Here is a 12,051-nt window from a genome sequence, read left to right as displayed (position 1 = left end):
GAATGGCACTGTGGGCAAGGAAATTATCTTAAGACTTCTGTGAAAAGCAGTTACAGAGTGTTCCTGGAAGGCTTTTTAGTACACTGCTGATCACTGCCATGCTGAAAGTTGCAGCTGGCTTATGGCTTACCAGTTGATGCCTTTTTTTCCCCTAGGTAATTTAAAATCTTTATAGTAGGAGAGGTCAACCTGAAAATGTCTGTATTATTGATAGGTGGAGAAGATGGTGAACGCAAAGCTGTCTGATCTAAGACTGGGCATCCTCAGGGAGACCATTGGCTGAAAAGGAGCTGGGAAGGGTAGTACTTGATGTAGGCACTTCAAATGTGGCATATTTCATGTCTGCTGCTGCAAGAGGACAGAATCTGTAGCTGAATTTGTCCTTTGGCCACTCAAGGAGGTACAGTTAAGATAAGGACATCTGTCCTCTGTCCACTGGTCCAGGTAATTCTCCCAGCCAGTTTGCTCTTGCAAATATCTACCTAACACTGTGTGAGAACGCAGTGACCCAGTAGGGCAAAGAATGGTGAACAATGTCATGTGTTGTAGCCAAAGATCACAGAAAAACTATGACAACTCATTTGGGATTTGAAAGTTTGTATGTGCTCTGCTGGTTTATTATTGCAAGGTCTGAAGCATGGAGAATGTGAGCTGATCCTTCAGCTTGTATTTGAATTTCAGATCTTTGCATTTGTTTTTTTCTCCAGCTCTTTCAGTGCTTCAAGGAGCCACGTGTAGTCCTGAAATAATGCAGCATCTGTCCCCTCATGATATTTCAGTTCCTGGCTGATGGAAATACCCTGAAAGAAACACATCTTAAATGATCCTAGCCTCATAAATGGCTCATTGAGACATTTAGAAATCCTGTAAAACCAGAAACACAAACAATAAGATCAGTATTTTTAAGCACTGGCAGTGCAGGATATTTGTGTTTATTTGAGTTCCTCTGGAATCATTTTCATTGCCCCAAAAACATGTTTGCAGCTTACTAAAACTGCTCTGCAGCTGTCCTTAAAAAGAAATGAAACAAACATGTGTCATGGACATCCTGAAACAAGCTAAGATGAAAAACAAACAAGGATAAGAAAGCAGTGTTGGAAAAATTTTGAAAAGGAGCTCCAGATTACTAACTCTCCTGTGTTTCTGCAGCTGGTCCTACTAAAACAATTGGGAAGGTCTAAGTGGTTATTTTTTCTGATTCTTTGAAACCAGATATGCTCAGTTTATGATGATCTGCTCTTCTGCCTCACCCTTTGGTGAATTCTTTGGTGGAACTGAAAACTATGTTCTTACTTTTGTTTTGGCATATCGTACTTTCAAATTTATGGGGTCCTAGAGGCAAATGATCTGTGCATCAGGCATGCGCCTGTTTTTCGGGCGGGAAGCAAAACTCCTACCTCGTGTACAGCACCTTCAACAAGGTGTTGCATGGTGCAAGATGGTATCTGCTATTTAGAAACCTAGCTATGGACTCAGGGATATGGAGTTGTAGACTCTGAAGTCCCTTCCTCCCCAGTGTCCTGCTTCCTTCATCAGTGTGGGCTCTTTTTCCTCAGAGGAAAAAAGCAAGTATTAACCATAACATCTTACTGAAACCTGATTTTTTGAATGAGGTTACTGTCCTGATCTGCAGAAACTGGTGCACTGAAACATCAGGTGGCTTGCCATAAATCAACTAGAAGGTCTACAGTCAGAGCCGGGGGGTAAGTAGTCTTATGTCTGAGCCAGGCTGTAGGACACAGCTCCCTGAGAAACCATCCAGCCACTCTGTAGGATCCTCACCTTCTCTCATATATGGAGCAAACTCCTTGTTCACTTGCCTTACTCTCAGACAGAGACCAACCTGTGATGTGAGTTGAGGCACACCACTGTGTAATGGCTGGTTCATCTACTGCCCCTCTGTGTAAGGCTTATGGAGGTACAACACTTCTGCTGCCTTCTCACATGGAGGAAATGGGTAAAGACAAGTGTTAAGACCTTTCTTGGTGTATACCTCCTACCCAGTCTCCACACACCTACACAGGGTCCTGGATTGGGTGGTGTATATCACCCTGGACTCAGCTCAGTTTTCAGACAGCAGTATGAATGCTGCTTGCCGCAGGGCTGTTAATCCACCCACATTGTAAAGAAGTTGTAGACTAAACCCCTCCAGTGATTTAGAGTGCTCTCAATATGTAGTTTGACTGGTTCATTAAGAGATGATTTCTAGGTCCTCTGGAAGGAAACAGGCACTCAACAAAAGACACTCAACCAGACCAAGGTATTTTTAGAGGTAATGTTTACCTTCAGAACGCAGCAATAGAGGATAAAAAAAAAAAAAAACAAGCCACAAAATATCTAAAATCTTGAGTGGAGAATGTACAAAACAAAGTAATAATAAAAAGAAAATTGCTTTACAAAGTCTCAAAATGAATTTAAACAGTAAACATATATGAAAGCATGGAAAAGCTAAAATAAGGTTTTTGTATATATTGAATAATAAATTACAATTCTAAAAATAAAGAAAGGAAAGCAGTAACCATCTGACTCAAGTAGAGAATCTTTCATAGCATCGTTCTTTGGGGAACAGCACTCATAATAGCTGCAGGTCTTGGCTTGAATTTTCAGTAGCATCGAGTACTTCCCAGTAACTGAAAAATAAACTGATAAATACCTCCCCCAACAGTAATAGTGACAGTAATTTGAGATTTTTTTTTCCTTTTCTTTTGTTAATGTCTAAGAGAAAGACTATCCAACTCACCCTTCAATATGAACATGTGCATATATGTGTGTTTAGGATGCCCTTCTTGGAAAGTCTGTATTGAAATTAGAAAAAGATGTTAGCATAAAGGTGTTTGTTTGCCAATGACCAGATTGGTTGGTTCTTTAATTTATCCTACCTATCCTTTCTTCTGCGTTAGTTCAGAGAAGCCCGATATAACACCCACAATCCCCTCCCCAAAACACTCTAGGGGGAAGAAGCTACTCTAAGGTGTCCATGGATGGATTTTTCCCTTGTGCTTCTAACAGTGTCAGGGCTCTGGGTTGTGGTGCAGCACCAAGTCTGTTGGGTTGGCCAGGTGAGGGCTGTTGTCCTCCAGTATCAAGGCAGACTGCATTTGTCCTGTCTGTATGCAAACACCAAGACGATGACCCTGAGAAGTCCTTAGGGTGTAGATGAATCCCTGTGTGTAACGTGGATAAACCAGGTGAATTGGGGATGAGAGACTACATCGCATGTTTTTTTGTCTTACACAGTTCTCTCTTGCTCTCCAGTATCTCCTATTTCTTTGGCTTGGAGTTGCCAAAGGTGACAAAGACCACTCCTGGCTCCTGAAAACTGCCATTGGTGTGGAAGTCTTCGCCTGGGCTCTTCAAGTACCTCCGAAAGATAGGTGAGGCAGATACCTCATATTGGGGATGAGAGACTACATCGCATGTCGAAGACGTTTGTGTCTCAGTTTGCTTGGTGACTGTGGTGGATGAAGTGATTATTTTGTTTCCAAACTGGTCCATTTCCTCGTACTGCTCCATCACAGTCCGGGTGGCTCCATAGAGCTTGGACCCATCTGGCCCCGTCTGCAGCTCCAAGATGCTCTTCTGCCTCCGTGGATTTTGTGGGCTGGGTACATTCAGGGAGCTGTAGTCTGAAAAGCTTCCTTTCATCCCGCAGTGGCAACTGCCTTTGGAATTGTCCAGAGGGCACCTCTCTTTCTCACTGATCTGATGGTTGGCATTGCCAAGGGTGTGCTGCTTCATTGAGCTTAGCCCGACTTTTGTTTGGATGGGATCTGGTCTCTTCTCAAAGGAGGCCGTGTCACTCCCGGCAGATGCTGCTGGTGGATGTTTAAAGGAGCTGTCCTGAGCAACAGCATCCCTCTTTCCTGAAGTGTCAAGACAGTCTGGTGAAGGGACGTCCCATGGGGAATGTGCTGTCTTGGGTGATTCTGCAGGTTTCCTGGCAGCAGACTCGATGGAGATGTAGGAAGGTGAGGAGGGAGAGCTGACTCGAGATTGAACAACGCGGGGGACCTCAAGCTCTGCCTTGGTTACCTCGGTCTTTTCTGCAACCTTTGTACCTCCACCAGACTCTGCCTCACCTGTCTCCAGTGTGGTTCCCTCCTGCTTGGCTTTGCTTGAGACAATACTGATTTTACGGATATTGCTGCTGCTCATAGAGCTTTGGTTGTTCCCCAAAGACTCCTTGAACAGCCCTGAGAGCCCAGCAATGTCTGACTCAGACTTGAGACTAGAGACAGAATAAAGAACTTTCCTGATGGCCTCCTCTATGTCCAGGAGTCGGGCAAGTGTCTGCTCCTTCAGGTGGATGATCTCAGCACTTGCTCGCTCCAGGTCCCCAAAAACCAACTCCACTGAGGAAACGTTGTCAGTGTCTTCTTTTGCCAGTGTCTCAGCCCTATCCTGTTGCTTGGCCTGGTTGGCCTTATGACGAACAACCCATTCAGGAACCTTCTCAAAGAAGCTCTTCAGAGCTTTCACATCCACTTTGCTTGTCTCCTCCTCAAATTCCCTCACCCGAGTCAAGATCTCTTGCAGTTCCTCCTGTCTCCTGAGGTTCTCAAAGATCTCCATAGCCTCCTTGACATTGCCTTTCATGATCTCCTCTTTATGTACTGACAGCCTTTTCCGACGCTCATCTTCTGTTTCTCTCTTGGGTTTTTCTCTCATAACAACCTCTGGCTTCTCCTGATCAGATGTCTCTGCCCCTCCATCAGGACATTTCAATTGCCCGCTATTCCCCTGCTGTTGCACCTCAAAAGAGTTCATTGACTGCTGATGGAAGGACATTGAATGACACATCTGCCTCATCTCATTCACCTGCTGTATGACTCTCTGACTGTCCCATGATCTATAAGAATTAGGCACACTTTCTCTTTCCACCTTGGATGAGGCATTTTGTGCTATGTCATCTCCTTTCTTCGGAGGAGTGATGTGGCCTACAGGAGAGGTGCTTGGCTCGGTCTGTCCTGGCACATTAAGTGTCTGTGGTCTACCAGGACAGGTTGGAGGTGATATTGAAGAGCACCCATTCTCGTTTTGGCACAGGTCTATATGCCTCTGAACCACCTCACCAGGGCATCTCCTTAGAGCTGCTGCTTTCCCGCTCATCATTCCCTGCTCAACTTGAAAACTAACCACTCCATTTTCTATTGGCTTTGAAATCTTAGCCCTGTCTGATTCTACTTGTCCTTGTCCTTGTCTTTGTCCTTGTCCTTGTCCTTGTCCTCCTTTGCTTGCCTTGTACCTTTCCTCTGCTATTTGAAGAGGGGTTTTGGCAGCATTTTTTGGCAGCTTTCTCTCGGGGATCGTACCCTGAACTGTGACAGGCTTGTTCACAGATGTCTCCAACGTGCAGCATTTTGCCTGAACCTCCCTATGGCCTGATTGTTCACATACTTCCATGCAGCTTAATCCCAGCTCTGTGAGGGGAGGCTTTGGCTTGCCGATCTCCCTCAAGCCTGGAGGTTTTGGAGGCACGGGTGGAGGGACAGGTTTGGTTGATCTGCTTGTGCTGTTATTTGCAGAGGCAGAATGTGCCTCGTGTAAGAGGTGCTCGGGTTTTGGAGGAGGAACGGGTTTTTTCCTGGGTGAAGCAGTAATTTCTGGTTTTGGAGGAGTCCTGGGCTTCTCTGCAGGACTCTGATCACTGGGTTTGCAGGGCAGAGAAGGGAGGGCAGGAGGAGGGGTCTGGAGTGGTGCAGAACATCCTGGGGCTTCATCTTTGCTGGTTGGTAGTGGAAGGGCACCTTCTCTTGTTGCTTTAGTTGAGGGTGGGCAATGCTCTGCTTTCATCACAGCAACTGAGGGAGGAGGAGGAAAGTCATTATCAGCCTGCGACTCTGAAGGCACTACAGCTGTCTGGTTACTAACGACTTGAGTCTCATTTTTCTTTTTACACACAGAATAGGACTGCCCTGCATTTCTGTATATCATAGCGGCTTTAAAATCCCCTCTGGAGACATTAACGTTAGACTTTTCCAGCGACTGAAGTGTGGCTTTTAAATTACCTCGGATAACATCCTCCTTTTCTACCAGGCGCTGTTCTGTGGCGGCACTTTGCAGTGCTCTGATAGCTGTCTGTACATCCCCTCTGATAATAACATCTCTTTCTTCTTGCACTGATTGCTCTTTGTAATCAGACTCAACAAAAGGGTTTATATAGGTTTTCACGGGTGTGGCAGTATAAAGGCCATCCTTAATGCTAACATCTCTACTAGGCACAACTTGGCTTTCCTGGCTCAATAGTTGTCCTCCCTGTACTTCCTCTGAAGCACTGACCTTTTTGTGTGATGTTATGCTCTTCTGAGACACGCTTGTGTGGGTCTTGGATGCCTCCTGGATTCTGGAGGTGGTGGTCCTGATGGCAGTGCTGGTGCTCTCCTGCACGGTGGATGCAGTATCTTGTTGGCGTACGGTTGATTGAAGGGTCACGGTGCCCTGTGTGCTGGCTGCCTGCTGCCTGCAGGCCATGTGGACCTCCTCCCTGTTTTTCTGTAGCTTGCTCTGGACATGATGTTGTATGTTTTTTGCCTCTGTAGTTGCTAACCTCAGGCTTTGCATTGCAGCCTGAAGATCACTCCCAAGGGCCTTTTCTTCTGGCTGCCTCTGACTGGCTTCCCCCATCACCAAACTCTGCTGTTTCCCATCAACTTCTTCCCTCTGAGCCATTACTTGCATTGGACATATGCCTTGCATCATAGCTTTGGGTTCCTTCAAACAAGCAGACGTTGCTTGTTCTTTCTCTGCCTTCTTGCTGACATCCGCAACCCTTTGAATGGACTTTGTAGTCACTTTAAGCCCCCCTGACATAATTTCTTCCTTTCCCATCACTGTGGGCAGGGGTTTCCCAGGACATTGCACAGTGGTGCTTGTCACGCCTGCTGCATGCACAGCCTCTCTCTCTAATGCACCCTCTTTGCCCAGACTTTCACATGCGAACACCTTTTTTGCTCCCGCCATAGCCCCTGGCTCACCCTCTGCAATTACTTTCTCTATTTGTTCTTTATTTGGTAAGATATGTACCTTAGTCCCCTGCACAACCTGTGGGGCACTCTCGTCTGCCCCCTGCTCTGCCTGGGAAGAGATGAGGGACTGTATCTCTGACTCCTGCTGGAGATTCTTCAGATAGTCTAGATCTCCCTTCTCAATGCAGCTTGCAAAAAGCTGGACATTTCCCTTCTCATTGTCCTCACGCTTAATGGTTGCTGTTGCTTTCTGCTCCTGAGAAGAAGCCAACAGGTTCCCTATTGTTGACTTAACATCCCCCTTGACAACTTTCTGCTGCACAGAATAGAACAGGAGGGAGTAGAGAGTCATCTTCACTGATCCTGACTTTGTCTCTTGTAGGACAATCCCCTTTTTGATGGAAGCATCTTGACTGAGGAGACCCTGTAAAGCCTTAGCTACATTTCCGCTGAAGTCCTCTTTGCCTTTAACAGCTTCAGTCTGGTCCAGTAGCTGCAATGGGCTTACTTTGATCTTGCCCTCTCTGTCCTCCTCCACCAGCACACTCTGTGCTTCCACATTGGTTCTGTGCAGGAGCTGCAGCATGATCCTTTGCAAATGGCCTCCCACAATCTCCTCTTTCAGGATCTCTGGAGCACCTGGGCTGCTGAGCTGGTACTTCACCATCTTCACGCTCTCCATATCATTAGCTTCAATGAGGATGCCATCATGCTGAATAGCCTGGCAAGTGCAGAGCGTCTCTAAAGTCTCCTTCATGGTCCTTTCTTTCAGTTCTGTTTCTATGCTACCTTCAGAAGTGCTAAATTTATCCAAGGGTGTGCTCTCAAAAAGCCACGTTGTACTTTTCACATCTGCTCGAGGGATCACTTCTTGGGCCCCAGCACTGGCCATCACCTCTGGGTCCTTAAGAGTGTCCATTGGCTGGGTTTCAAACAACCAGGTGCAACGTTTTACATCCCCTTTCTGTCTGTCCTCTCTCTGCACTGTACTGATGGATGACCCTCTCTCCGCATCCCCGTACAGGGAGTCCACAGGCTGGTTTTCAAAAAGCCAAGTGGATGTCCTCACATCACCCCGCTGAACATCACTGACACTGACCATCCTCACGTACTTCTTCTGGCCCACTTGCTGGGACTCAAAGAGCTGCTTATTGGACTGAACATCTCCCTTCTGCACATCATCTACTGTTCTGGGCACAGACATCTTTCCCCCTGAGAAGGAGTCTAGAGGCTCTGTCTCAAACCTCCACCGGGCAGCCTGGACATCTCCTTTCTTGATGTCCTCTTGGGTGACAGCCCTAATCACAAACACCTCTTCTTCCTTCTTGATCTGATCCAGGGGCTTAGTTTCAAACAACCACCGGGCGCCTTTCACATCACCTTTCATGATTTCTTCTTTCTGCACTGAGGTGACCTCATGGTATCCACCCTCTTTGTCCTGGATAGCATATAAGGGTTGGCTTTCAAAGAGCATTGTGCAGGACTTGACATTAGCTTTGCTCATGGTGTCTTTCTGGATCTTCTGGAGCTCTGTCTCATCCACTTTGTCATGGATTTGGTCAAGGGAATAGGTCTCAAATACGAACCTTTTGCCTCCAACATCTCCCCCCTTGATATCCTTCTCTGGAGGGATTTCCTGGATGCCCTCAGAGCTGTCCTTCAGTGTGTCCATGGGGTAGTTCTCAAAGAGCCAAGTGAACTTGTGCACGGATCCGGCTTCAATTGTCCCATCATCCTTCTGGGATGTTGTTTTGATTGCTGTATCCAAGGGCTTAGCTTCAAAGAACTCCTTCACTCTGGACACTTCCCCAGACTGTATCTCCACACGACTGGAATACCGCATGGTTTTCTTTCGGTCAGCTTCACTGGCAACACCACTGCCCAAGGGTTCAGTCTCAAATAGGTGCCGGACAGTTTTGACATCAACTCCCTGTAATTCCTCCTGACTGTATGCCTTACTGACTTGTAAGTATTGCTCCTCCTGGCCTTTCAGGGAGTCCAGGGGCTGAGTCTCAAACATCCATGTGTATGACTTCACATCAGCTTGGGGCACAACGCCATCCTCCTCCTGCTTCTTTTCAGCCTTCTCGTACAGGGTGTGGATGGGCTGGGTCTCAAAAAGCCACCTGCAGGTCTTCACATCCCCCCTCTGGGAGATCTCCCGCTTTACCGAGGGATGCTCCTCACCTTGCATGGCTTGGTGATGAATGACATCCATGGGCTGAGTTTCAAAGAGCCACTTGGCTGTTCTGACATCACCAGCCACCACCTCTTGTTTTGTGATGCCCCGTATTATATCCACTTTCTTGGTACTTTCATCAAACTGGTCCAGGGGCCTGGTTTCAAACATCCATTTGTAGTTCTTGACATCACCACTGATGATTTGCTCTCTGCTTACAGAGGTAACTTCATGGAAATTGCCAAAGCTGTCCTTGATGGCATACAGAGGTGTTGTCTCAAACAAGATTTGGTTGGCTTTGACGTTGCCAGCTGGTATCTTCTCCTCTTCTTTGGTGATAGGCTCAGCATCAGCCTGCTTGATGCTGTCTAAGGGGAGAGTCTCAAACAGGGTCTTGAAAGACTTCACATCCCCTTTCACTACCTCTTCCATGCTGGTGGCTGGAATTTCTTCCTCAAATGACTTGGAGATGCTGCCAAAGGGACAGGTCTCAAAGACATATTTTCTTTGCTTCACATCTCCCTTCTCCTCTGCTGACAGCTCTACTTTCTTTAAACGTCCCACCTCAAAATTATCTTTCAGGGTTTCCATTGGCTGTGTTTCGAATAGCCAGAGTGTAGATTTCACATCACCTCCAATGACTTGTTCTTTGGCTACAGTGCTTTCTGAAGCTTCTCCTTTCAGAGAATCAAGAGTCTGGGTCTCAAAGAGCATTCGCTGTTTGCTGACATCTGCCCCTGTGACAAAATCTGTTGAAGCCTTAAAATCCTGTTCTTCAACTGTGATTTCTCTGATGGCATCCAGAGGTTGAGTTTCAAATATCCACCTTGCTCCACTGACATCTGGCCTTCCAATTTCTTCCAATGAAATCCCACGGATTATTTGCACTTTGGAAGTGTCCTTGTTGATGGTATCCAGGGGCTGAGTCTCAAACAGCCAACGAGCTGTTCTGACTGCGTTGGTCTGAATTTCTTCTCGGCAGACAGACTTGATTTCGTGGATGTTCCCAGTTTTATCTCTGATCGCACAGAGGGGTTCTGTTTGGAAGAGCCTGATAGTCTTCTTAACATCACCTTTTAGCTCCTGGATTTCTGACTTGAGTTGTAAGATGCTTTTCTCCTCCACTGAGCAGCAGCGTCCTATAGCGTCCAAGGACTGTGCTTCAAAGAGCTGTCTGGCACCTTTCACATCACCTCCCTGGACAGGCTCCTTAAGAACCGCCTCCTGCACTTCGGTTTCATCCGAATACAGTTTGTTTAATGAATCTAGTGGTTGGGTTTCAAACAGCCACCGGGCAGTATGCACATCCCCTCTGGCAAGGTCTGTTTCTGATACCTTGGCTGATGTTGACAGACCGTCCCCATTGATTGACTGGCTTTCAAACCTCAGAGAAGTACTTTTTACATCCCCACCAGGAATGATCTCTTCTTCTGCCAGCTTCTTTGTGGCTTGATGGTCCCCAATGGAGTCAAGTGCCCAGTTTTCAAAGATCCAGCGCATGGACTGAACCTCTCCCGGAAGAACTTTGTCCAGATTCACAGATTCCTGTGCATTGGGATCTTCAGTATTAAGCATTTCTGCCAGATCCTCAGTCACAGCTTCTTCCAAGTTCTTCCTGAGCTCAGGATGCATGTGTCTGTAAAGCCTTTTCAGCTCGTTCACTTGACGCTGCTGGTAGAACTTGGAGAAGGCTTGCTTTGGAGGAGGCACAGGGAGTGGGTTAGGGTCCGGGTTCCCTGGAGCGATGACCTGGACTGAGCCGAGGGCAGGAGGGGGAGGTAAGTCATCTTCCATTTTCTTGATGGCAACTTTAGATGATTTCTGAGCCTCTGCCATCTTTAGGGAAACAGTTTTGAATGTCAGCATCATCTCTTACCGCCCAACCCCATGGCCATTAGTAGTGAGAATGGCAAAGGAAAAAGCCGGTCAAACAAGGGAAATCCATGCATCTACTGAGCTCCATACCTTTGGTTCAGTAGCACACAGCACTCCAAAGCATCACACCACTGCACATGCTGCAGGCTTGATGTTAGATCTGGTCCACAGCAACGCGCTCTAAAGTAAGGTCTCTAATCCAGGCATGTCCAGTGGTTAGTCTATAGTCCCCAGGATTCAGTCCAGCTACAGTGTAACAGAGACGCCCAATTTGGATTGTGTCAGTAAGAGAGAGTGACCACAAGGATAACATGAAGAAGGCTGTCTTTGAGTAGCGAGCTAAAAGTTAACTTCTCCCTCCTGCTCCCAAGTGTCCAGGGCAGTGTGAGGACCTGCAGAGAGTCTGGGAATATAGGATACGGGTGTAGGAGAAAGCCAAGGAGCTATTTGTGGAAAGGTCTCAAGAAGAAAATGGGCAGACAGAACCAAACAAAAGTGTCAAACTGAGCTGATGAGGAAGCCTGGTTTTGGGTAGGCAGCTAACATGGTGGGCTTTTGGTAGCACCGTGGGCTGCCCACCGCACAGGAGTGAGGGCCTGGGGAAGGACACTTGTCTGACTGATGATTTCTTCTGGTGGGCTCACACGTGTACCCTGTGCCATCATTTGCATAAGAATAACACAATTAGAGGCTCAAATAAAGCTCTTTTGACCTGCAGGCTTGTACGGGCACCAGGGTAACTAAAGTTTACAGACTGCTGGAATTAGCAGGCTAAATTCCGTGCTCTTTTAGGAGGAAAGCTCAAGGCTGAGGGACCAGAGCAGCCATAGCTGGGGCCCAGCAAAAGTTGGACCTGTTTAGACTCAGCCAGCCTGAGCTCAGCTCAAATTCGCAGCGGCTTTGGTACAGGAAGAGATCAGAGGGTGCAGTGGCGATGGGGTGGACAGTGGCGGTTTAGCCTGCCTTCGAACCTCACTTTCTGCATTTCTTTTCTCCTTAGCTCGGGAAGCCTGAGCGCCGAGCGCTGAACCG

The 12,051-nt window shown here is 47.2% G+C and overlaps 1 protein-coding gene across 1 annotated transcript in view; it reads right to left on the bottom strand.

Moving 5' to 3' along the window:
• Positions 1 to 3,261: 3,261 nt before the first annotated feature.
• The window catches only part of XIRP1 (xin actin-binding repeat containing 1), a 21,464-nt gene continuing 12,674 nt past the window's right edge, over positions 3,262 to 12,051 (bottom strand). The window contains exon 4 of the mRNA XM_009890471.1: positions 3,262 to 10,980. Coding sequence (XP_009888773.1) covers positions 3,262 to 10,980 — 7,719 coding nt within the window. The remainder of the gene's footprint in view (positions 10,981 to 12,051) is intronic.

The sequence above is a fragment of the Charadrius vociferus genome, unplaced genomic scaffold (assembly GCF_000708025.1).
Source record: "Charadrius vociferus isolate BGI_N301 unplaced genomic scaffold, ASM70802v2 scaffold608, whole genome shotgun sequence".
Taxonomy (NCBI): domain Eukaryota; kingdom Metazoa; phylum Chordata; class Aves; order Charadriiformes; family Charadriidae; genus Charadrius; species Charadrius vociferus.
The sequence above is the reverse complement of the archived record's forward strand: the minus strand, read 5'-3'. Positions and strand labels throughout refer to the sequence as shown.